At 38.9% G+C, this 27,101-nt stretch overlaps 1 protein-coding gene across 14 annotated transcripts in view; it reads left to right on the top strand.

Annotated features, from left to right (window-relative positions):
- GON4L (gon-4 like) overlaps positions 1–27,101 on the top strand; it is a 94,377-nt gene that overhangs the window by 32,744 nt on the left and 34,532 nt on the right. For 8 of the 14 annotated variants that reach the window (XM_076000217.1, XM_076000219.1, XM_012767812.2 and 5 more), the window contains 6 exons: positions 3,342–3,407; positions 3,707–3,802; positions 4,823–4,942; positions 5,224–5,394; positions 14,320–14,512; positions 22,090–22,191. In XM_076000217.1, coding sequence (XP_075856332.1) covers positions 3,342–3,407; positions 3,707–3,802; positions 4,823–4,942; positions 5,224–5,394; positions 14,320–14,512; positions 22,090–22,191 — 748 coding nt within the window. The other 6 variants (XM_020285146.2, XM_012767813.2, XM_076000220.1 and 3 more) reach the window with 3 other exon arrangements.

Here is a 27,101-nt window from a genome sequence, read left to right as displayed (position 1 = left end):
TGCCTTACGGACCCAAAAATACATATTGTAGTTTTGTCTGTTTGTCCTGCTTATATTCCTTGGAACATGTTACTCTTCCACATGACCTTTCCTGTAGTTCAAGGAAACTAGTATCTCGTTTCTTAACATTCTTTTCCCCCCTCCCAATTTCTTATTATTTTTCACATGTCCAGGCTTTCACTACTCTTACCTATCTGATTCTTTTCTTCTGAGTGTGTCTAGTTTGTCCGTATCTTTTAATTTATTTTATTAATTTTATTTTTGTTATGTTATGTCTTTTGAGGCAGGGTCTTACTCTGTTGCACTGGCTAGACTACAGTGGTGTCATCATAGCTCACTGTAATCTCAAACTCCTGGGCTCAAGCGATCTTCCTGCCTCAGCTTCTGAAGTATCTGGGACTACACGCATGCACCACCACACAGGGCTCATTTTTCTATTTTTTGTAGTGACAGGGTCTCATTCTCGCTCAAGCTCCTATAAAAATATGACCATCTGGGAGGCCAAGGCAGGAGGATTGCTTGAGGCCAGGAGTTCCAGACCAACATGAGTGAGAGCAAGACCCCATTTCTACAAAATATAGCAAAATTAGCTGGGTGTGGTAGCACATGCCTGTACTCCCAGCTATTCAGGAGACTGAGGCAGGAGGATTGCTTGTGCTTGAGGAGTTTGCGGTTACAGTGAGCTATGATGACACCACTGAACTGTAGCCAGGGCAACAGACCAAGGCCTTGTCTCAAAAACATAAAAATACATAAAAATAAAAATATGCCCATAATGGAATCTACTGAACCAAATGTGGTTTAACTAGTGTAAAGTTAGATTATGGCCCTACTGTTCCCAATTCCATATTTCTCTTAATGCAATCTAAGGTTGCATTGGCCTTATTTTTGGCATTCACATCATATTTTTTGTCTAGTTGACTAACCCTTGTTGCATAAATTGAAATTTTATTTTTCTCCAGGAGGTAATCACAAATGAACCTGTGGAGCTGGGCATTGTGGCTCATGCCTGTAATCCTAGCACTCTGGAATGCTGAGGCGGGAGAATCACTTGAGCTCAGGAGTTCAGGACCAGCCTGAGCAAGAGCAAGACCCCCTCTCTACTGAAAATAGAAAAAAAAATTAGCTGGGCAACTGAAAATAGAAAAAAAAATTAGCCAGATATGGTGGCGTGTACTTGTAGTCCCAGCTACTCGGGAGGCTGAGGCAGTAGGATCGCTTGAGCCCAGATGTTTGAGGTTTCTGTGAGCTAGGCTGACACCTTGGCACTCTAGCCCAGTCAACAGAGTGAGACTCTGTCTCAAAAAAAACCCCAAATGAACCTGTGGTAGCTCATCTTATTGATGGCTGAAACCAGTCATCAATGAGATGGAAGTTCTGTTAAGTCTACTTGACCTGTAGGGTATAATTAACATTAATTCTATATTTAATTTGAGAATAAAAACAAAGGAGATCCAAATCAGGCTCTGGATTATGTTTATTCCCCATGAATGTAGGTATAGAGAAATTGGGCCACCCAAGACTATAGTTTATGTGGGAGAGCAAGTGTTAGAATCTAGGTCTCTCACTTCATGATACTTAATAGACTTACTCCAATATACTTCTAAAGGCTGGCTTGCCTTTCTGATGAATTTGGCAGTAGGGAAACTTTTTTTTTTGAGACAGAGTCTAGTTTTGTTGCCCAGGCTAAAGTGAGTGCCGTGGTGTCAGCCTAGGTCACAGCAACCAAGGTCCAACTCCTGGGCTCAAACAATCCTCCTGCCTCAGCCTCCCAAGTGGCTGGGACTACAGGCATGCGCCACCATGCCCGGCTAATTTTTTCTATATGTATTAGTTGGCCAGTTAATTTCTTTCTATTTATAGTAGAGACGGGGTCTTGGGTCTCGCTCTTGCTCAGGCTGGTTTCAAACTCCTGATCTCGAGCAATCCGCCTGCCTCGGCCTCCCAGAATGCTAGGATTACACCCAGCCACCATCCCTGGCCTGGCAGTAGGGAAACTGATTGGTTCAGAAATAGCCGTGGGAAAGGGTAACGGACCTGAATTGCATCATTGCCTTTACCCTACATTGGTTCCAGCTACATAGAGCAAGATGATTGGTCAGAGAATAGCAGAGCTTATGAGAAGACATGAAAACCTAAGGCTGGTTGTAGAGACAGAACCTAATGGACAGTTGGCTTTTGTTCATAAGGGGATTTTGGTTGGCTTACAGTTAAATGATAAAGAAATTGTACATCTTCAATGGCATTTTATCAGCAATATGTAAGAACTTTAAAAAAATTCTATAAAAACATTTTGCGTACCTCAATTACAAAGATTTTCAAACACACAAAAAGTTGAAAGAATATTATAATAATTCTATAATAGATTCCTGGAGAAACATTTTGCCATATTTGCTTTATATCTCTTTGTATCTATCGTTTTTTCCTGTACTATTTGAAAGTAAGTGTGGATAACATGACACTTCACCCCTAAATCCTTCCATAAGAGTTTTTCATGGCTGGCTTTTTGGAGGCATACTTATGATGGGTTTATATAATTGATTAAAAAAATTGGGCTGAGCACAGTGGTTTGTACCTATAATCCCAGCACTTTGGGAGGCCAGCTTGAGGCCAGAAGTTAAAGGACCAGCCTGGGTATCATAGTGAGGCTCCATCTCTACAAAAAACTATTAATAAAAAGATTAGCTGGTTTTTTTTGGCATGCATCTGTAGTCCAGCTACTTGGGAGGCTAAGGTGAGAAGATCACTTGAGCCCCAGAGATCAAGTTTATAGTGAGCTATGATTAGGCCACAGCACTCCAGCCTGGGTGATAGAGCAGGATGCTGTCTCTTCAAAAAAAATTGATGTCAATAGGCTACTGTAATCTATAGTATCTTAGGTTTATGTAGATTTTTGTTTTCTTTCCTTGAGACAGGGTCTCCCTCTGTCACCCAAGGTGGAGTACAGTGGGGGATCATAGCTCACTGCAACCTCAAATTTCTGGACTTAAGTGATCTCCTGCCTCAGCCTCTTAAGGCACATGCCACCACGCCCAGCTAAGTTTTTCTATTTTTAGTAGAGATGGGGTCTCACCCTTGCTCTGGCTATTCTTGAATTCCTGACCTGAAGTGATTCTCATGCTGTAGTCTCCCAGAGTGCTAGGTTTACAGGCATGAGCAGCCACACCAGCTCCCTGTTTTTCTTCTGTCTAGCTCTGACAAGGATTTGAAAATCAAAATCTGCAGATTACTGCAGCTACTTGTTAGGTAGATGGTACTTTGTGATGGTAAAGAGGAAGTAAAAATGAAAAACAACCTGTTTCAGTTAAGACAACTTAATTATTTATATTCTTTGTTGGTAGGTAATTCCAACATGGAATATTTCACCAATTAAGAAGGCCAATGAAATTAAGGTAAACTTGGAAGAGGTAATTGTTATTCTTTTCCAGAAAGACTTCATCCGGTTTGAAACTTAAGTACTTCCTATTTGTTAACATTTTTTGACCTATCTTTTTTTTAATTGCAGCTTTGTTTTTTTTTTTTTTTCATTACTCTTAGGTTTGCATCTCATGGAATCACTTTAATCCCTGCCTCTTGTTATTTGCTTTAGCTGCACGTTATGTTCTTAGGACTTTTTTTTCCTGGCCTGCTTTTTTCCTCTTATTTTCCAAATATGTATGATTTGTGTTTCCCATTACTTCATTTCTTTCTAATTGTACTAATGTAGCCTCCTCAGTTTGTGGATATCCATCTTGAAGAAGATGATTCCTCAGATGAAGAGTACCAGCCAGATGATGAAGAAGAAGATGAGACTGCTGAAGAGGTGAGTGAGTGTTAGTTGGTAATATTTGTCTTAATTTGGCTTAGTAAGGCAGGGTATACTTTGCTTCTTTAGTAATGTCACTTGTTCTATGGAGAGAATTGAGATATGGTTCCTTTTTCAGTTTATTTCTTTGTTTTGAGGTGTTTTTCTCCTCTTCATAACTAATTTCTTAAGTTAATTTTTTAACTTAAGAAATACATCATGTAACATGGAAGTGTGCATAGAATAAAAATACACTGCTTAAATAATTGTAATGCATTATATTATAATTTTGTAATTATATTATCTTTAAAAATCATGGAACTTCCAGTAAAATCAAGAAATATAACGTTACTGGGACATCCACTGTATGCCTTTCCCAATCACAATAACTTATCTGCCCCTAAAGATAATCACTATCCTGACTTTTTGGTAATTATTTTCTTGCTTTTCTTTATACTTGTATCAATTATGCATCTCTACACACTAGTTTAATTTTTATTGTTTCTGAACGTTATATAAATGGACCCATTATGTATATGTGTTCTTTTGTTCCTGCCCTTTGTTCAACATTATGCTTTTGATAGTCACCTATACTGTTGCTTTTAACTATAGTTTGTTCATTTTCATTACTTTGTTAATATATTCATATATTCTTTGACTTGTTTCTCTTTTTAATTTTTTAACTTTATTTTTTTGACCCTTGCCATATCTGTATGATTTTTTAATCTTTATATTTTATCTCTCTTTCGTCTTTTTCTTCACTTGGTTCTAGAGTATAACTTGTTCCTTAACATGTTCTTTGAATTGTTTTTAAAAGGATTTTAGACTAATGCCTTATACTTTCACCATCTATGATGCAGATGAGGATAGTGATCTGATCTCTGCTTCTACCTTTAGGATATCTATTTAAATTTTATTTTTTCTTACTCTAACTAATTGAGTGATTGAATTTTGTGATTCATTCTACTGAGATACTTTAAACTCCAAGGAATGGAGGTAGAGGCATAAATATAAAAGTGAGATGGATTTGTTTTATAGAGCTTATTGGAAAGTGATGTTGAAAGTACTGCATCATCTCCACGTGGGGCAAAGAAATCCAGATTGAGGCAGTCTTCTGAAATGACTGAAACAGATGAGGAGAGTGGCATATTATCAGAGGTAAATCAGCATTATACAAAAGAGATTTTAGATAGAACTGTAAAAGTAGATTATTTAACTGTATAAGTAGATTATTTATCTGGAGTGATTCTCTTTGTTTTTATGTACTTCTATCTAGATTAGAAAAGGTCAGTAGCATGTGGAAGACCTTCCTCTTTTTCTTTCTCTCTTTTTCCTTTTCTTGCTTTCTCTCTTCCTTCCTTCCTTCCCTTCCTTTCTTCCCTTCCCTCCTTCGTTTTTTTTTTTTGTTTTTTTTTTAACACAATGCTTCTTTTAATCAGGCTGAGAAAGTTACTACACCTGCTGTCAGGCACATCAGTGCTGAGGTAGTACCCATGGGGCCCCCGCCTCCTCCAAAGCCAAAACAGACCAAGGACAGTGCTTTCATGGAGAAGTTGCATGCAGTAGATGAGGAACTGGCTTCCAGTCCAGTCTGCATGGATTCCTTCCAGGTAAACATTATAACTCTATGTCACTGAGAAAGTCAAATGGAGTAATTTAGTTGGTGCTCAGGTTGAAAAGGGTGAGAAGGCTGGCTGGCTCATGCCTGTAATCTTAGCACTTTGGGAGGCTGAGGCGGAAGGATCACTTGAAGCCAGAAGTTTGAGACCAGCCTGAGCAACATAGCAAGACTTTGTCTCTATACACACACACAAAAAAATTAATAATTATTATGGTGATATATGCCTGTAGTCCTAGCTACTCAGAGCCCAGGAGTTTGAGGTTACAGTGAGCTATCACCAGGCCACTGTATTCCCATCTGGGTGACAGAGTGAGACTCTTTAAATAAACAAACAAAAATCCGTTTGGTTAAAATGTCGGACATGGACTATAGTAGAGCAAGAGAGTAAACAGAAACCTTTTAGGAAGTTGATACCATATAGTCTAGAGAGACCTTCCCAAATTGATCTATAGATTTAACATAATCCCTATCCAAATCCCACCTGCCATTTTTGTGGAAATGACAAAACTAATCCTAAAATTAATGTAGAAATTGGCCCAGAATGGCCAAAACAATCTTGAAAAAGAACAAACAGGCCAGGGGTGGTGGCTCATGTCCGTAATTCTAGCACTCTGGGAGGCTGAGGCAGGAGGATCACATGAGCTCAGGAGTTCAAGACTAGCCTGAGCAAGAGCGATACCCCGGCTTTACTAAAAATAGCAAAAAATTGGCCCAGCCCAGGTGGCAACCCTGTGCAGGGAACCTCCCGGCCTGCATCACACCCAGGGGAGATCCGGTGGCATGAGGTCTGGCCTGCTGGCAGAGGCCCAGGAGAAGCCTCGGGGTTGGGGACGGTGGAAAGGAGTGAGGCCTGCTCCAGACTGCAGGTCTCAGACAGCCCCACCCCCACACATAGACTTTCTGACTGAGTGGGGCCATTCCAGCCCCTCCCTGACAGCTTTTCCTGGAAGCAGAGAACAGAACTTTGACCCCTACTAAGAGCATTTGTGGTGCCTGAGGGCAGGCTTAACCAACCCAGCTCTGCCCAGACTCAGACCAAGACCAGCCCTCACTGAGATGGAGAATAAGGACACCTGGAAGTTCCAGAACCCCACCCACCACCTGAGGCACTAGAGTGCCTCTCCAGAGGAACAAGAGCTGGTTACAGGACACAAAAACAACAGTGTAGCCTGCTCCTTTGAGCAAGCGCCACCTACTGACAGGGAGGACATTCTGCACACCCTTTTCATAGCATCTACTGACTCATCATACAGGGTGTGGTTGAATCTCACCCACAAACACCACCTACTGGCTCAGAGACTAAACAGGGTGTGTCATTACCCAAACGAAAACCTAAAGGAAAGAAGCAACAACTGATCCAGATGGGAAGAAATCAGTGAAGGAACTCTGGAAATATGAAAACTCAAATGGAAAGCACACCCCCAAACAGGAATACCAGCCCCTTAGAAATGGACACCAACCAAAACCAGACCACTAAAATGACAGAAGAAGAATTTCGAGCATGGATCTTAAGAAAATTCAAGGAGTTGCAACAAAAACTGGATAATCAACACAAAACGCAAAAAGACTCCAAGACCTGGAACAAAAATTCACTGAAGAAATTGAAGCAATGAAGAAAAGTCTAACCGAACTGGAAATGAAGAATCAATTCAGGGAACTACAAAACACAGTGGAAAGCCTCAAGAACAGGGTAGATCAAACAGAAGAAAGAATCTCAGAGATTGAAGATAACACCCTCCAATTAAATAAATCAGTCGCAGAGATAGAGCAGAGAAACAAGAGAAAAGATCAAAGCCTATCAGACATATGGGATTATGTGAAGAAACCTAATGTGAGAGTTACAGGGTTACCCAAAGGGAAAGAAGAAAACACTCAAGGGTTGGATAAGCTATTTGAAGATACAATAGAGGAAAATTTCCCAGGCCTTGCTAAAAATCTTGATATACAAGTTCAAGAAACTCAGAGGACCCCTGGGAGATTCAATGCAAACAGGAAGCTGTCAAGACATGCAGTCATCAGACTGACCAAAATATCAACTGAAGAGGCCCTTCTACTAGCTGTAAGGTGAAAGAAGCAAGTTACATACAAAGGAAAGCCAATCTGAATAATGCCAGATTTCTCTACTGAAACTTTACAAGCAAGGAGAGACTGGGGCCCCATTCTCACTCTTCTGAAACGGAATAATGCCCAGCCTAGAATCTTATTCCCTGCAAAACTAAGTTTTGTATACAAAGGAGAAACCCAGACATTCTCAGATAAGCAAAGACTGAGGGAATTCACCAAGACAAGACCAGCCTTTCAAGAAGTACTCAAAACAGCGTTACCTACGGATCAGCACAATAAACACTAACGAATGTAAATCTACTCAAAAGCTAAAGATCAAAGCCCAGAAACCACAATGTCTCAAGAGAGAAAACAAAGCAACAGAGTTCAACCCAACATAATGAACATAAATCTGCCCCACCTATCAGTTATCTCAATAAATGTGAATGGCTTGAACTCCCCGCTCAAGAGGCATAGGCTGGCCGAATGGGTAAAAAATGCAAGCCAAGTGTCTGCTGCCTTCAGGAATCACATCTAACCTGCAAGGATGCAGACTAAAGGTAAAGGGGTTGAGAACAATATTTCAAACAAACAGAAGCCAAAAGATAGCTGGTGTGGCAGTGCTGATTACAGATAACTTAGTTTTTAAATCAACAAAAGTAATAAAAGACAAAGAAGGTCACTACATAATGGTGAAGCATATAGTTCAACAAGAAGACATAACAATTCTAAATATATATGCACCCAACCCTGGTACACCCAGATTCATAAAGCACACTCTACTTGATCTAAATAAATGGATAAAGAACAACACCATAATAGTCGGAGACTTTACCACCCCACTGACAGCACAGGATAGATCCTTCAAACAAAAAAATCAACAAAGAAATAATGGACTTAAGCGGAACGCTAGAACAAATGGGCCTAACTGACATTTACAGGACATTCTACCCCCAAACCACTGAATATACGTTCTTCTCATCAGCTCATGGGTCATTCTCTAAGATTGACCATATACTAGGACACAAAGCACGTCTCAAACAATTTAAAAAAATAGAAATTGTACCATGTATCTTTTCAGATCACAGTGGAATGAAAGTAGAAATCAACCCTAACAGGAACTCTGATTTCTACACAAAGTCATGGAAACTAAACAACCTTCTGCTGAATGACCATGTCATAAACGAGGAAATCAAAATGGAAATCGGAAGATTCTTCGAACTAAATGACAAAGGAGACATAAGTTATCAAAACCTGTGGGACACAGCTAAATCTGTCCTGAGAGGAAAGTTTATTTCTATAAATGCCTATATCCAAAAGTCTAAAAGATCAAAATAGACAACATAATGAATCGTCTCAAAGAGCTAGAAAAGGAAGAACAGACCAACCCCAAACCCAGCAGAAGAAGTGAAATCATTAAGATCAAATCAGAACTAAATGAAATTGACAACAGGGAAACTATACAGAAGATTAACAAAACAAAAAGTTACTTGTTTGAAAAAATAAACAAAATTGACACACCTTTGGCTAGACTAATGAAAAGCAGAAAAGAAAAATCTCTAATAAGCTCCATCAGGAACAATAAGGGAGAAATTACAACAGATGCCACAGAGATACAAGATATAATTCATGAATGCTACAAAAACCTCTATGTACACAAACTGGAAAATGTGGAGGAAATGGACAATTTCTTAGAAACACACAGCCTCCCTAGGCTCAGCCAGGAAGAAATAGAATTCCTGAACAGACCAATATCAAGTACTGAAATTGAAACAGCAATAAAAAACTTTGCTAAAAAGAAAAGTCCTTGACCAGATGGTTTCACACCCGAATTTTACCACACCTACAACGAAGAACTGGTGCCTACCCTGCAGAAATCATTCCACAACATCGAGAAGGACGGAATACTCCCCAACACATTTTCTGAAGCGAGCATAACCTTGATACCAAAACCAGGAAAGGATGCAACAAGAAAAGAAAACTATAGACCAATATCCATTATGAATATAGATGCAAAAATTCTCAACAAAATCCTAGCCAGTCGAATCCAGGTGCTTGTCAAGAAAATAATCTATCACAACCAAGTGGGCTTCATCCCAGGGATGCAGGGATGGTTCAACATACACAAATCTATAAATGTAATTCATCGTATAAACAGAAGCAGAAACAAAGACCATACGATCCTCTCAATAGACGCAGGAAAAGCATTTGACAAAATTCAACACCCTTTTATGATAAGAATGCTTAACAAAATAGGTATACACGGGGCTTACCTAAAAATGATACAAGCCATATATGACAAACACACAGCCAATACCATACTGAATGGGGAAAAATTGAAAGCATTCCCACTTAGAACTGGAACAAGACAAGGTTGCCCACTATCACCAGTTCTATTCAACATAGTGCTGGAAGTCCTCGCTACAGCAATCAGACAAGAGAGTGGAATTAAGGGCATCCAAATGGGAGCAGAAGAGATCAAACTCTCACTCTTTGCTGATGACATGATATTATACCTAAAGGATTCAACCAGGAGACTCCTTGAATTGATAAATGAATTTGGTAAAGTCTCAGGATACAAAATCAATACACACAAATCAGAGGCATTCATATACGCCAACAACAGTAAAAGTGAGAACCAAATCAAAGACTCAATTCCCTTCAAAGTAGCAACAAAGAAAATAAAGTATCTTGGAATATATTTAACTAAGGAGGTAAAAGACCTCTACAGGGAGAACTATGAAACACTGAAGAAGGAAATAGCAGAGAACATAAACAGATGGAAGAATATACCATGCTCATGGGGTGGCAGAACCAACATTGTTAAAATGTCTATACTACCCAAAGTGACCTATAGAGTCAATGCAATCCCTATCAAAATACCATCATCATTTTTCACAGATACAGAAAAAATAATTTTACACTTCATATGGAACCAGAGAAGGCCCTGTATAGCAAAATCAATCCTAGGCAATAAAAACAAAATAGGAGGTATCAGTTTACCAGACTTCAAACTATATTACAAGCCTATCGTCATTAAAACAGCATGATACTGGCACAAGAACAGGGACATTGACCAGTGGAACAGAACAGAGGACCCAGATATAAAACCATCCTCTTATAGCCAACTAATGTTCGACAAAGCAGACAAAAACATACATTGGGGAAAAGAATCCTTATTCAATAAATGGTGCTGGGAAAATTGGATAGCCACATATAGAAGACTGAAACAAGACCCACACCTTTCACCTCACAAAAATCAACTCATGCTGGATGACAGACTTGAACCTTAGGTGTGAAACTATTAGAATTCTAGAGGAAAATGTTGGAAATACTCTTCTAGACAGAAATTGGCCTAGGCAAAATATTTATGAAGAGAACCTCAAAGGCAATCACAGCAGCAATAAAAATTTTAAAAAATGGGACCTGATCAAATTAAAAAGCTTCTGCACAGCCAAAGAAACTGTCAAGAGAGCAAACAGACAACCCACAGAATGGGAGAAACTTTCGCAAGCTACACATCCGATAAAGGGCTGATAACTAGAATCTATTTAGAACTCAGGAAAATCAGCCAGAAAAAAATCAAACAACCCCATCAAAAAATGGGCAAAGGACATGAACAGAAACTTTCCAAAGAAGACAGAATAATGGCCATCAAACATATGAAAAAATGCTCAACATCTCTAATCATCAGGGAATTGCAAATCAAAACCACAATGAGATATCACTTAACTCCAGTGAGAACGGCCTTTATCAAAAAGTCCCTGAACAATAAATGCTGGCATGGATGCGGAGAGATAGGAACACTCCTACACTGCTGGTGGGACTGCAAACTAGTTCAACCTCTGTGGAAAGCAATATGGAGATACCTTAAAGAGATACAAGTGGATCTACCATTTGATCCAGCAATCCCACTACTGGGCATCTACCCAAAAGATCAAATGACACTCTACAAGAAAGACACCTGCACTTGAATGTTTATAGCAGCACAATTCACAATTTCAAAGCTGTGGAAACAACCCAAGTGCCCATCAATTCATGAGTGGATTAATAAAATATGATATGTATACCATGGAGTACTACTCAGCTTTAAGAAACAATGGTGATATAGCACCTCTTGTATATTCCTGGATAGAGCTGGAACCCATTCTACTAAGTGAAGTATCTCAAGAATGGAAAAAGAAGCACCACATGTACTCATCAGCAAATTGGTATTAACAGATCAACACCTAAGTGGACATATAGGAATAATAATTATCGGGTGTTGGGCGGGTGGGAGGGGGGAGGGGGTGATGGATGTATACAAACACAACAAGTAAGATGTTCAACGTTTGGGGGATGGACACGATTGAAGCTCTGACTCGAGGGGGGAGGGGGAGCATGGGTAATATCCGTAACCTTAACACTTGTACCCCCATAATATGCTAAAATAAAAAAAAATAAAAAGCAATGTATTCACAACCTAAAAAAATAAAAATAGCAAAAAATTATTAATAGCTGGATGTGGTTTTGTGCACCTGTAGTCCCAGCTACTCGGGAGGCTGAGGCAGGAGGATTTTTTGAGCCCAGGTGTTTGTCCTTGCAGTGAGGTATGATGACACCATTGCACTCCAGCCTGGATGATAGAGCGAGACTGTCTTAAAAAACAAGAAAGAAAGAGAGAGAGGAGAGAGAGACAAGAGAGGAGAGAAAAAGAGAGAAAGAAAGAAAAAAGAAAAAAAAATAACAAAGCTGGAGGTCTCAACACTTTCTGATTTCAAAACTTGTTACAAAGTTACAGTAATCAAGAAATTCTGGTATTGGCATAAGGATAGATGTATAGATCAATGGAACAAAATTTAGAGTACAGAAATAAACCCTTAGATTTATTGTCAACCGATTTTTGACAAGTATGCCATATCAATTAATGAGGGAAAGAATAATCTTTTCTACAAATAGTGCTAGGACAACTGGAAATCCACATGCTGAGAGACCCCATCTTTACCAAAAAGAATACTATGAACCCTTACCTCACACCATACATAAAAATTAACTCAAAATGGATTATCAACTTGAATATAAGAACTAAAACTATATAACTCTTAGTAGAAAATATAGGAATAAATCTTTGTGACCTTCATTTAGGTAGTGATTTGTTAGGTGTAACACCAAACATAAGCAACAAAAGGAAAAATAGATATTATTTGGCCTCGTCAAAACTAAAAACTTCTATGCTTCAAGAAAATGAAGACAGCCCACAGAATGGGAGAAAATATTTGTAGATTACCTATCTGATAAAGGACTTGTATCTATAATATATAAAGAACTCTTACAACTTAATAAAAAGACAACTCAGTTCAAAAATGGGCAAAGGCTTGGCCGGGTGTGGTAGTTCACCCCTGTAATCCTAGCACTCTGGGAGGCCGAGGCGGGCGGATTGCTCGAGGTCAGGAGTTTGAAACCAGCCTGAGCAAGAGCAAGACACTGTCTCTACTATAAATAGAAAGAAATTAATTGGCCAACTAATATATATGTAGAAAAAATTAGCCGGGCATGGTGGCGCATGCCTGTAGTCCCAGCTACTCGGGAGGCTGAGGCAGCAGGATTGCTTGAGCCCAGGAGTTTGAGGTTGCTGTGAGCTAGGCTGACGCCACAGCACTCACTCTAGCCTGGGCAACAAAGTGAGACTCTGTCTCAAAATGGAAAAATTACCCGGGCATGGTGGTGCATGCTTGTAGTCCCAGCTACTCAGGAGGCTGAGGCAGTAGGATTGCTGGAGCCCAAGAGTTTGAGGTTTCTGTGAGCTAGGCTGATGCCACATCACTGTAGCCAGGGCAACAGAGTGAGACTCTGTCTCAAAAAAAAAAAAAAAAAAAAGGGCAAAGGCCATAGACATTTCTCAAAAAAAGGTATAAATGGCCAATAAGTACATGAGGAGATGCTCAACAACATTAGTCATTAGGGAAATACAAACCTAAAGTATAATTATATAGCACTTCATACTCACTAGGATGGCTGTAACAAAAAAGATGAATAATAAATAGTTTTGCAAAGATATGGATAACTGTAGAACCCTCATACAGTGCTAATGGAAATGTAAAATGGTACAGCTACTTTGAAAAACCGTTTGGTAGTTCCTCACAAAGTTAAACATAGTTTATCATATGACCCAGCAATTCCACTCCAGGAAAACTGAAAACATATGTTCACATGAAATATAGCAGCATTGTTCTTAATAGCCCCAAAGTAGAAACAACTGAAATGTCCATCAACTGATAAATAAGTAAAATGTGACATTTCTATACAATGGAATATCCTTGAGCAATAAAAAGGAAGTACTGATAAATGCTACAATAAGGGTGATCTTTGAATATTATGCTATGTGAAAGCAGCCAGAGATAGGCCACACATTGTATGGTTCCATTTATGTGAAATGTCATATGCAGAAGCATATCCGTGGAGACAAAAAGTAAATTAATGGTTAACAGGAGTTGGGAAGAGAAGCAAAGTGTGGTGGCCGCTAATGGGTATGGGATTTCTTTTTGGTGGGTTAATTAAAATGTTTTGAAATTAGATAGTGGTGATAGTTGCATAACTCTGTGAATATAGTAAAGTCCATGCAATTATATATTAATACTTTAAAAGGGTGAATTTTATGGTATGTGAATTATATCTCAATCAAGCTGTTACAAATGTTCTTGAAATGTTCGTTTCAAACTTATGGCATGTTCTTAAAGTGTTCAGACAAACAAACAATAGTAAATCCAAATTTTTTAGAGGAGAGAGCTTGTGATTTTAATAAAGAAGGGAAGCACAGAGGAGATGATGAGATTTGGAGAATTGGGAAACATTATTCACTCAGCGACTTTTTTTCTCTTTCTCCATTGGCTAGTCCATGGATGATAGTCTCATTGCATTTCGAACACGTTCTAAGATGCCCCTGAAAGATGTTCCCCTGGGCCAACTAGAGGCAGAGCTCCAAGCTCCAGATATCACTCCAGATATGTATGATCCCAATACCGCAGATGATGAGGACTGGAAGATGTGGCTAGGGGGACTCATGAATGATGATGTGGAGAATGAAGGTAAATGATTTTGTTTGCATTTATTATCTATTCTGTCCATTATCTCTGTAGCAACATTTTTATTAGTTGGAAGCTTAAAGAACGGAGTGTTTTGGGTTAATAGAATTTAGTTTGTGTTTGCTAATTTATCTTAAATCAGTAATTAATTTTTCTTCTTTTGTAAAGAATGTTTTTGGGCCAAAGCTCATAATCTGGTCTTTAAATACAAAAAAAAAAAAAAAAAAAGAAGAATCTTTTTAGGAATCTTTTGAATGCTAAGATTTGAATCCCCTGAAACATACATGGACACAAAATTTTGTATATAATATGACTTCTTGAAGGTTCACTGATTCACCAAAAGAACCTTGTGTTTGTTAATGGCTTTTATGATGCAATTGAAATAATCCTAATTCTATCTTGCCTGATGTCAAATGAAACCAGCCTTTGAGAAGGGCAGAAAAACCTGCAATGGAACTAAGAGGCACTGTTAAGATCTTCATTTCCTCTTTATTTTACTTATTTTTGTCACTCAGCTCCATTCTCAAACTTATTTTTTTCTACAAGGCTGAAACTATGAACATAAGCACTCTGTGATTATTTTTTGCTTTGTCTACACATTAGGACTATACCCTACAAGCTCCAGTTGAAAAATCCAGGAGAACAAATCAAGTTGGCTTGGTTTGATTACATGCCCACTCTCTTGGTGTTGCATGGGATTGATTAATAAGCAGACTGTTCCAGCAGGGAGTCCTTATGGAACTTTTGTGGTTGGAGTATGTAGTTGCCAAAAGAAATAATGGTGTTGCCAGAAATGAGGAAGGCATATTGATCAGATAGAAATTTCGATGGAAATAGACTAAGTGGTTAGATAGGTAAGGGTAGGAGTAAGGTAGGATATATGAATGAAAGGAAATAACAAGTCCTTGAACATACCTTATGATACTATTAATTATATTTTACATCATTTGACAAATGTTTATCAAGTCTCATATAAAGCACTGTGCTGAAACCTGTGATCGCGCTGGTCTGATGGTAGTGGGTTATCAAGACTTATTAACATTAGTGTCACTAAAGTTGATATACAGCCCCTCACTGCTAATTTTGACTGGCTTTTAAATAAAAGAAAAAGAAAAAAATTAGAATCTGTGATGGATAAAGGAATGTAATCATTTAGTCAATGAATAAAATCTGTTTGAATGACAGGGTGCCTTGGTCATTGTTATGTTTGTAATACATTTTATTTTATTTTATTTTTTTTTTTGAGACAGAGTCTCACTTTGTTGCCCAGGCTAGAGTGAGTGCCGTGGCGTCAGCCCTAGCTCACAGCAACCTCAAACTCCTGGGCTCAAGCGATCCTGCTGCCTCAGCCTCCCAAGTAGCTGGGACTACAGGCGTGCGCCACCATGCCCGGCTAATTTTTTTTCTATATATATTAGTTGACCAATTAATTTCTTTCTATTTATAGTAGAGACGGGGTCTCACTCTTGCTCAGGTTGGTTTCGAACTCCTGAGCTCAAATGATCCGCCCACCTCGGCCTCCCAGAGAGCTAGGATTACAGGCGTGAGCCACCGTGCCCGGCCAAGTTTGTAATACATTTTAGATGAATGATGTCAGATATGCCATAAAAATGATGTAAATTCTGTTGTAAAGTTTTAGAAGAGGGAATGATAATTCCTGTTTATGATGATCAGAGGCAGCTACTTGAAAGAGGAGGTACTTGAGATGGACCTTTGAACGATTTTTGATAACAGTAACAGGGAGGAGAGGAGGCAGATGTGTAGAAGTGATATAAAATAAATCTGTATTGTGGGTTTTGTAGGACAGAGGTCCCCAACCTTTTTGGCACCAGGGACTGCTTTCATGGAAGACAATTTTTCCATGGACTGGGGATGGGGCGGGATGTCATGGGGGAGATGTCGTGTGTTATGGAGCTCAGGCAGTGATGCGTGCCCCCTTTCCTAACAGGCCACAGACCAATAATGGGCCACAGCCTGGGGGCTGGGGACTGCGGCTGTAGGATGTATCCTTCCCACAGTTTTTTTCTTTCTATTATAACTGCAGGAAGAATACATGCTTGGTATGAAGAAGTCAAATATTATATAAAGAAAACTATTAAAGCCTCTCCCCATGATGACAGTTTCATGCCCCAGAGAGACCACTGATAATAGTTTGATGTGCATCTCTTAAGAGTTTTCAAATATGTAGTTAGTTACCTTTTAGTTTTCCACGTTAATGTGGGAATAGGAAGAATCGCATTTTAGTCCTAAATTTAAGTTTTAGAAGTTTTCTCAAACATTTAGAAAAGGTAGATAACAGGAAGCAAATTGGTTTGAATCTTAGCATTTTTCTTCCTTTGCACCCACCCTCTATAGCAGAGGTGCTAAGAAGCAACAAAATGACAAAATTGTATAAGGAGAAAAAGATTAAGTTTGAAGCCGAATCATTGACATAGTTATTGCAGAATGAGTTCCTTAACAATCAGTGACTGATATATTATCCTATTAGTCTTTTTGATAGAGTCTAAGCTTCTGAGTTTTCTATTACTCACCCTTTGAGACTCTGAGGAAAACTACACAGCCTTCCCCCAGAAAAATGTATTTATCTACATACATACAATTTTTGTTTGTGTTTTTTGGGGATTTATATAGCTCTTAAAGTTCATTTATTGACATTTCCTTTTTCTACCATCCTTATCCAAGGTTTGACACTCAGATTCAAAATCTTTGCAAAAAGGAATGGACAGGAAAGACAGTTCTAACCATTTTGTAGATACTGAAATTTGAGAGAAATTCATTGTCTTGCTCAATGTTACAGAATCAATTTGTTATACTGACAGGACTAGAACCCAGTTTAATATTCTAGGAACTTAATCAGAGAGGACTTGGGGGAAGTTAAAACATTTTTTTAAAGGATGTGACTTTTTATAACAAGGTATACTTTTTGTCTTTGATGTAGGCTAATATAAAATACTGACAGTAAGTCAGGTTCTCATAGCCTTATCAGTAGCATCAGGTTTGGTGCCCTCATTTTCACCACTTTGGTTCAAAGAGCCAAGTTGGTAGCTGCTGAGGAGGAAAGGCCAGACAGAGTTGGCTGTCAGGATTTTGGCAATCTAGAGCACTGTTTCTCATAATACGGTTCCTAGAACTTGAATTAAGGAATGTAAGGATGTATGTGTTGAATGGTGCTTATTAAAGATATAGATTTCTTGTCAATCTCTATGGCTCACAGCCAGCACACTTGTAGGACTCTCTCGAGGCAGATACTTTCATTTTCAGTTTCCAGAAATACAAGTCAGGTTACTAGCTACTTAACTGGTGAAAGATGTACCCATGTCTACCCCCTTCATCTACCCTTGTGCTCCAGACTGATTTGCCAGAAGCGTTGATGAGAAAGATGCAGGCCAAAGAGCAGGTGTTACTAACTACAGCCACTCGCCTCTGTAATAAATGATTAACAGCTGGCTAGGACACATGTTACACATGATACCTTATGAGAAAGGCAAGAAACACTTTCAGAATTTGCATATGGCTTCCAGTTGTGAACACGTCCCAATAGAATCAAGCCTAATGGGGAGTAAAAACTGTACTGAGAGCACACAAGGAAGGTAGAAACAGCATTTAAAAGTCGTATCCTGGGCCGGGCGCGGTGGCTCACGCCTGTAATCCTAGCTCTCTCGGAGGCCGAGGCGGGCGGATTGCTCAAGGTCAGGAGTTGAAAACCAGCCTGAGCAAGAGCGAGACCCCGTCTCTACTATAAATAGAAAGAAATTAATTGGCCAACTGATATATATGTAAAAAATTAGCCGGGCATGGTGGCGCATGCCTGTAGTCCCAGCTACTCGGGAGGCTGAGGCAGCAGGATTGCTCGAGCCCAGGAGTTTGAGGTTGCTGTGAGCTAGGCTGACGCCACGGCACTCACTCTAGCCTGGGCAACAAAGTGAGACTCTGTCTCAAAAAAAAAAAAAAAAAAGTCGTATCCTGGCTGGGCACGGTGGCTCGCCTCTGTAATCCTAGCACTCTGGGAGGCCGAGGCGGGCAGATTGCTTGAGGTCAGAAGTTTGAAACTAGCCTGAGCCAAGAGCGAGACCCTGTCTCTACTATAAATAGAAAGAAATTAATTGGCCAACTAATATATATATAGAAAAAATTAGCCGGGCATGGTGGCACATGCCTGTAGTCACAGCTACTTGGGAGGCTGAGGCAGGAGGATTGCTTGAGCCCAGGAGTTTGAGGTTGCTGTGAGCTAGGCTGACACCATGGCACTCACTCTAGCCTGGGCAACAAAGTGAGACTCTGCCTCAAAAATAAATAAATAAATAAATCTCATATCCTGCATGGATCACCACTAATGAAGATGCCTTCTAGAATATTTGTAAAACTTAAATTATGTATCTGCAAATGATGTGAATTTCCTTTATACAGCTTTAAAAATTAGACTTGGGAACAAATTCAGCATATTTTCAAATAAATTATATGAAAGATTTTGAAAAAAATATATACAGATTGCAGGGCCTCACCCAATAAATAGTGAATCAGAATCTAATGGGTCTAATCCTTATATATCTTAAAGATTGGAAACTACTGGTCTGGAAGAGGTAAGAGTGTTGATTGAGGAAATAGACTGATGGTTGAAGGAGGATGAAAATCCCCTTTCTTTAAAACTTTGAAGTATTTTTTAGTGTGTCTATTAGGACAGATTATAAAAAGAGCACACAAAGCCAATGATTAGAGTGGTTGAGGCCCCCAGATTTACCAGCTGAATTTAGTAGGTGCCTCCAAATAGGAAATAGATAGAAGTTCCCAGTACCAAATTTTATCCATAAGCTGGGCTATTTTTATAGCATTTATATAGTTAACTATTTTCATATATTTCTAGTATCATCTGGTCTGCATGTTATTAAAGTGAGAGTCTCATTTGCAGAAAATAATTTAAAAACAACACCAAGAATGGTATACCAACCTAAGACCAGCTGGGTAGATGCTGATTGTTAATCAGTCAAAAAAGTAATTAGGCTCAGAGGACAGATTCCATGACTGAGGTACTAAAAGCTAAGCAGAACTTAGAAGAAACTCTTCTAAATGATTTTTCAGCATGTTTGTTAAATGGATGTTCTGAGAATAATGTTGGCTGACCCATTAGTGTAGTATGGGCAAAAGCTGTCTGCTGCAGTTTTTGTTACCTAAACGGATGGAGTCCAAACCTGTACACGCTATTCATATGTCATAGGCTTTTCTGAGAACTTTCATTATTCAGCAATGCTTGTAAATAACTTGCAGTGAAGAGCTTATGTAGAAAGTACTATAGAGAAAGGAAGATAGTGCCAGGCGCGGTGGCTCACGCCTGTAATCCTAGCACTCTGAGAGGCCAAGGGAGGATTGTGTGAGCTCAGGAGTTCAAGACTAGCCTGAGCAAGAGTGAGACTCGGTCTCTATTAAAAAAGAAAAAGAGAGAAAGAAAGGAAGGAAAGGAAGACAGGATTTCATTCCTAAGGAATTAAATAATTTTTATTGGTGCGATAAACTCACAAATAGATAGAAAAGATGATATTTAAATACCTATATGTAAACAGTGCAAATTAATATAAGCTGAGTATAAATTTCTTTTATTTATATACTTTATTTTTAAATAATTGTATTTACTTTTACTTTTTTCTCTTTTTTTGCATTTAATCCTTCCTTTCTAAGAGTATAAATGTTGAGTAAAGAATTATCAAGTTAGATTAGGGTTACTCACAAATTTTCCAATGATTGTGAATCAAAAACGTGTGTGTATATTTTTGTTTTTAACAAAAGATGCTCATTTATTATGAAAAATTAAAACATGGAAGGGTACAAAGCGAAAAGAGTTCTATTCTTCAATCTTTGTTAATAGTTCATGTCTTTCTTTATAGGTATTCTCTGTGTATTCAATTAAGCACTCATTTATCTCAAACAAGAATTTTTTTTCCACAAAAAGAATCATACTATGCATATTCTTTTGCATCTGCAACTTCTTTCACTTAACAATATAATTTAGATATTTTTCCATTATAATACATAAAGATCTCCTCTTCAGTTTAATGAATACATAATAGCAAGAAATTAAGGTATTCTTTTTATAGTTATTTATTTATTTATTTGAGACAGAGTCTCGCTTTGTTTCTCGGCTAGAATGAGTCCCATGGCATCAGCCTAGCTCACAGCAACCTCAAACTCCTGGGCTCAAGCAATCCTACTGCCTCAGCCTCCCAAGTAGCTGGGACTACAGGCATGTGCCACCATGCCCAGCTAATTTTTTCTATATATATATATATTAGTTGGCCAATTAATTTCTTTCTATTTATAGTAGAGACGGGGTTTCGCTCTTGCTCAGGCTGGTTTCGAACTCCTGACCTCAAGCAGTCCGCCTGCCTTGGCCTCCCAGATTGCTAGGATTATAGGCGTGAGCCACCGCGCCGGGCCTCTTTTATTTATTTTTAAATTCAGTTCCTCAGCTTCACTAGCCTCATTTCAAATTCTCCATAATCACATGTGGCTAGTGGCTAGGGTACTGTACTGTACTATATATGTATACACACACATACACACACATATACATATACCATTGCCATCATCAGAGAAGGATTTATTTAACACGAATATAAAGTTCTTTGGGGAAAAATATCATATCTCTAGGATATCTCTAGGATGACGCTATGCAAAAATTCCATAATTTAATGACACAATTTTTATTTAGGAATTAAAAAGACATCATAGGGCTGGGGGTGGTGGCTCACGCCTGTAATCCTAGCACTCTGGGAGGCCGAGTTGGGAGGATCCCTTGAGGTCAGGAGTTCGAAACCAGCCTGAGCAAGGGTGAGACCCCGTCTATACTAAAAATAGAAAGAAATTACTTGGAAGCTTAAAATATATAGAAAAAATTAGCCAGGCATAGTGGCGTATGCTTGTAGTCCCAGCTACTCAGGAGGCTGAGGCAGTAGGATCGCTTGAGCCCAGGAGTTTGAGGTTGCTGTGAGCTAGGCCTACGCCACTGCACTCTAGCCTGGGCAACAAAGTGAGACTCTGTGTCAAAAAAAAAAAAAAAGACATCATAGCTTTTTGAGTGCCACCATGACTCTCAAAAAAAGTGCTCATTGAAACATTATGGATTTTAAATTTTCAAATTTAGGATGCTTAACATGTGAGTATATATAATACAAATATTTCAAAATTCGAAAAAATCTGAAATCCAAAACATTTCTAGTCCCAAGCATTTCTGATAAGGGATACTTAACCTCTATATACATATAAAATTAAACATAACCATTCTATAAATGTTCAATACATGCATGACAAAAGCAAAACATAATATATACATAACAAGTATGAAAAATTATGTCCCTACAATAAGAATCATAAGTAACTTAAAAAATGTACAAAAATAATAAAGTGTTATATTAGAGTAGTAGAAATATGGGTGTTTTTCTCCCTCATGAGAGTCTGTCTGGAAAAGAAAAAATGTTAAGTATAAGTGTGCTTTATTGGAACAGATTGTTATGGTGTTGAAAATCTTAAGTTTTCACTAAAGATATGAGTTCAGATTTGGGGATAAGTATCTGAAACATTTTTTTCCCTAGATGAAGCAGATGATGATGATGATCCAGAATATAATTTCCTGGAAGATCTTGATGAACCTGACACAGAGGATTTCCGTACTGACCGGGCAGTGAGAATCACCAGTGAGTCTGCATTTATTATGAGTCCTGTTCTTGACTGCTCTGCATCTGCCTTCCTTTACTTTATAGATTTTTGGGGGTGAAGTTTACAGCCCATCCAAGTTAAGACATTTAAGTTTCGTCTCTACCATTTTATTTCTGTAATTCTTTAAATTTAGGCATATATTCATAAAGCCTATCAGTTATTCATTTGTACATCCCATACTCATGTATTGAGTTATTACTATTTGGAAGGGATTGTGCTTGGAATACCCAGATGAATAAAACTTGGCCTCTGCTCTGTAGGAGGTCACCTTTATAGGGGAGTACAAACAGAAAAAGTTATAATACAACATGATAAGTGCTATAATAGGTTTTTGTTGTTTTTTAATTATTATTTTTATTTATTTATGCATACATGCATGCATGCACCCAAACAGGGACATGAAGCTGTAATAGGTTTTGTATGAAGTATAATAGTGGTCTAAAAGAGGGTGCCATCTGGAACTATATGGTATTGAGTAGGGTAGGAGAACTTAGGCAAGGATTCACCAAATGAAATATTCTACCTTAGTTTTGAAGGAGTAATAGATTTTTGGTCCCTGGGGATAGAGAAGGATATTGGAAATAGAAGAGGATCTTCAAACCTTGGGATTGTAAAACAATAAAAAACTGTGCTTGGAAAATACTAAGTAGTTTGGTATTGTTGTGTGAATGAGTGGTGGTAGAAAAGATAAGGTAGTATTTAGATCATGGAGGATCTTTGAGCTCTCAAAAAGAGTTTTAAGCCAGAAATCAATAGGAATCAATTTGGATTTAGAATGATCACTTTGATTTAATTCCAGTTTAATGTACTAATTTAGTGAGTAAAGAGCAAGACTGGAGGCATATAAAACAATTATGATAACCTGGCTTGAGTCATTTGTTTAAAAAGTTACATCATTGAGTAGTGTGCCAATCATGGAAAACATGTATTTCAGAAACCACTGATTTTTATTGAGTGTATGCATGACTCTACTGGAATTGTATATACAACATGGTGGAGGTTAAGATGTTGGCTCTTAACCAGGTTATGGAGAGAGCTTTATAAGCATCCAAAAGTATTTACTATATACCTAAATAATGCAATTCTTTGTGCAAGAAAATTATGTAAACATAATCCTTTAGGACTTACATGCTGTTTTATTGCATTTTTTTTTTTTTTTTTGAGACAGTGTCACTCTGCCACCTGGGCTAGAGTGCCATTGCATCAGACTAGCTCACAGCAACTTCAAATTCCTAGGCTCAAGTGATCCTCCTGACTCAACCACCCAAGTAACTGGGACTACAGGCACGTGTCACCACGCCTAGCTCACTTTTTCTATTTTTAGTAGAAATGAGGTCTCCCTTTTGCTCAGGCTGGTCTCAAACTCCTGAGCTCAAGCAATCTCCCGCCTCAGCCTCCCAGAGTGCTAGGATTACGGGTGTAAGCCACCGCACCCATACCAGTTCCTTTATGAAGATCTTCCATTTATTTTTATATATTATGACAATTAAGATTAGAGGAAGCATTGAAAAGAAAGCACCAGGAATTAAAGAGAAAATGTATTAATAGATTGAGGGTTTAGGCTTTGAGAAAACTGTGAAGGAGGATCTAGGCAAGTACAAGAAAAACAAAGAAGAGCTATTGTCACGGAAACCAAAGGAAGTCTTTCGAGAGGGTGGCACCCACCAACAGTATCATATGCTGGTAAGAAAACACCTGCTTGAAGCAGAAAAGCAGATCTCATTTCAGTTCGGCTGTTGGCCTGGAGTACACTTGCCTTCCCTTTTTGTTTGTCTAACTATTACTTTCTTCAGTTTATATAATGTCTCAGGGAGATCCTCCTTAATTAGGATCAATCTTCTTGCTTTGCACTCCCATACCACTTTTTATGTCCTTTATGTACTCATTGCTTTCATAATTACTTATTTGGTATCTGTCTTGTCCTCTATACTGTGAGCTTCTTAAGAGCTTTTTGTTGTTTATTGTTGTAGAACTGGTAGCGGTATTTGCAAATCAAATAGTGTACCTTTTTGAGATGCTTGAATGCAGGGCCATCTTTCTAGTCATAGAAATCTGTGATCATAAGTGAAAGCTGGGGTAGAATTTTCCTTTTTTTCATGCTCCTTATTCTCTTATGTCATATTATCCTGTTTGATTATAATAAATCCTTATCCTTATATGGATAATAAAATTTTTTTTTTTTTTTAGACAGAGTCTCGCTTTGTTGCCTAGGCTAGAGTGAGTGCCGTGGCATCACCCTAGCTCACAGGAACCTCAAACTCCTGGGCTCAAGCAATCTTCCTGCCTCAGCCTCCCGAGTAGCTGGGACTACAGGCATGCGCCACCATGCCCGGCTCATTTTTTTTTTCTATATATATTTGTTGGCCAATTAATTTCTTTCTATTTATAGTAGGAGACGGGGTCTCCCTCTTGCTCAGGCTAGTTTCGAACTCCTGATCTTGAGTAATCCGCCCACCTCGGCCTCCCAGAGAGCTAGGATTACAGGCGTGAGCCACCGCGCCTGGCTGAAACTTTTAAAATAAAAAAGCATAGAATCACAGTTTTAAAAGCTCCATGTGGTCATATATTTTCCTCCCACTTGAGAATTTGTTTATAACTTCTTTGTAGCTTTTTAGTCTTTGTTTGGATATCTCCAGTGACAGAGAGCTCATCAGTTCTGCAGATAGTAGGTTCTAGTCTTGAGCACCTCCCCAATTAACATTTTCCTTATTGAACCCCAATGTACCTTTTTTTTTTTTTTTTTTTTTTTGAGACAGAGCCTCACTTTGTTGTCCAGGCTAGAGTGAGTGCCATGGCATCAGCCTAGGTCACGGCAACCTCAAACTCCTGGGCTCAAGCAATCCTGCTGCCTCAGCCTCCCAAGTAGCTATGACTACAGGCATGCGCTACCATGCCCGGCTAATTTATATATATATAATATATAATATAATATATATATATATGTTAGTTGGCCAATTAATTTGTTTCTATTTATAGTAGAGACGGGATCTCACTCTAGCTCAGGATGGTTTCGAACTCCTGACCTCGAGCAATCCGCCCACCTCAGCCTCTCAGAATGCTAGGATTACAGGCATGAGCCACCGCGCCTGGCCTAACCTTTATTTTTTTAGCCCTTTCCCCCATTACATTTTATTATGAAGTTGTTTTAAGCATACAGAAAGCTTGAAAGAACAATGCAGTGGACATCCATATACCCACCATCTAGTTAATTAACTTTTTATATATACAGTCAGTGCTCCATTACCTGCAGGTTCTACATCCACAGATTCTGCCAACCTCGACAATGAGTTTTGACATGCACATACCTATGTAACCCAAACCCCTATCAGAGTATAGAATAATCACCACAGAAGGTTTTTTCAAGCCCCCTCCAAGTCAATCTACATCATCCTCTCAGAGATAATCACTTTTATGATTTTTTTTTTTATCACCTCCGAGCCTCCCAACTAAGGAGACATCCTCCTTAAAAGGCCCCCTTAATCACCCTCACCATGAAACCTAGGTAACCCTAACCTTACCTAGATCACTGGAAGACAGATTTCTCATTTCTTGCGTGTATGCACATGTCTCACTTTCCTTGTGGTACATCCAGGGCATGAAATGCTTTCTTCTCCAGAAAGTAAAAAAGCCCTTCAAGACCCTGGCTAAGTTACTGGGGCATAACCAGAAGGAGGAGAGCAAATGAAGCTACTTTAATTCAGGCCAAGATGGACTAACTCTGGCAGGGGTACCAGTGCAGCCAAGTGGTTAAATGCATAGGGGTGAGTATCAGATTGATACATATTAGTTTTGTGACTCTGGGGAAGTTACTTAGCTCTGTAAGTCAGAAATAAGCTGCAGGACCATTTCTAGGGATCTTGTGAGGATCAAATGAGGTAATGAAAGTGAGGCTTTTAACAAACTTCACCTGGCCCAGAGCAAGAGTCCCACTGGCAGAGAGTAACTTCTCACAAGTAGGAACCATGAACCATGGCTTTTTCTGTCTACATCCGCAAAAGTAAGCACCAGATATGACTATAGGTACATGCTCAGTAAAATTCTTGCTGAAGCAGTTTAGTGGTGACCTAAGGTTAGCACATACAAGCCCTTTTCTTTGCCCAAGTGAATGGGTCTGAATCTGATGCTAGAACTTATCTCAATGGCTTCAATTCCTGCTTCTAGATGCTTTTTCAATTCTCTCAAAAATGAATTATCTCTCAAATCCAGTTTTGTGTCAACAATTTAGGGGAATGCTGACAGGATACCTTTTCTCATTTGCAAATTAGAAATCCCCACCTCAAAGGGCTTAGAAGCTCTTGGTCACCACAGGCACCTAGGTGAAAGAATGGGAATGAAAAGCTCAATGAAAACCTGTCCCCAGTGAGACACAGAATCAGCAATGTACTGTGGAAAGCACACTGGCCTGCCTAGTCTGGTCCTGCCTAGGTCAGCAGCCTATTGGATGATCCCTGCCACTCTCTGGTTGCCAGCTGCTTTATACATTGAGAATTCTGAACTAATCTAGACATGCTTTTCTACCTCAAACTTTCTGCTTCTGTTCAAAAAAACCAACTCCAGAATCTATACTAGTTGGTCCTTACCATTTACACACTATGTGTTACTGTGTCTGATGGCGCTCAGCATGAATTATGCTTTTGAAATGCTGTTTGTAAGCTCCATCAAGGCGAGGACAGGTTTCTGTATCCCCAGGACCTGGTCACGAGAATGTCTGGCACATATTAATCACTCAGCAAATACTTGTTGAATGAACAAGCCTGATTCCTAAGAACTCACTGTCTTTTGCTTCAAGACACCACACTCCTATGATTTCAGAAAAACGGGGATCTGTGATTTCATCTTACATATGAGGAAACTGTGTGGAGAGTTGGAAGGGTCCCAAGCTTTGTGG

This window comes from Microcebus murinus, chromosome 2, assembly GCF_040939455.1.
Source record: "Microcebus murinus isolate Inina chromosome 2, M.murinus_Inina_mat1.0, whole genome shotgun sequence".
In the NCBI taxonomy this organism is placed as follows: domain Eukaryota; kingdom Metazoa; phylum Chordata; class Mammalia; order Primates; family Cheirogaleidae; genus Microcebus; species Microcebus murinus.
Note: the sequence above shows the minus strand (reverse complement) of the source record. Positions and strands in the feature narration are given on the sequence as shown.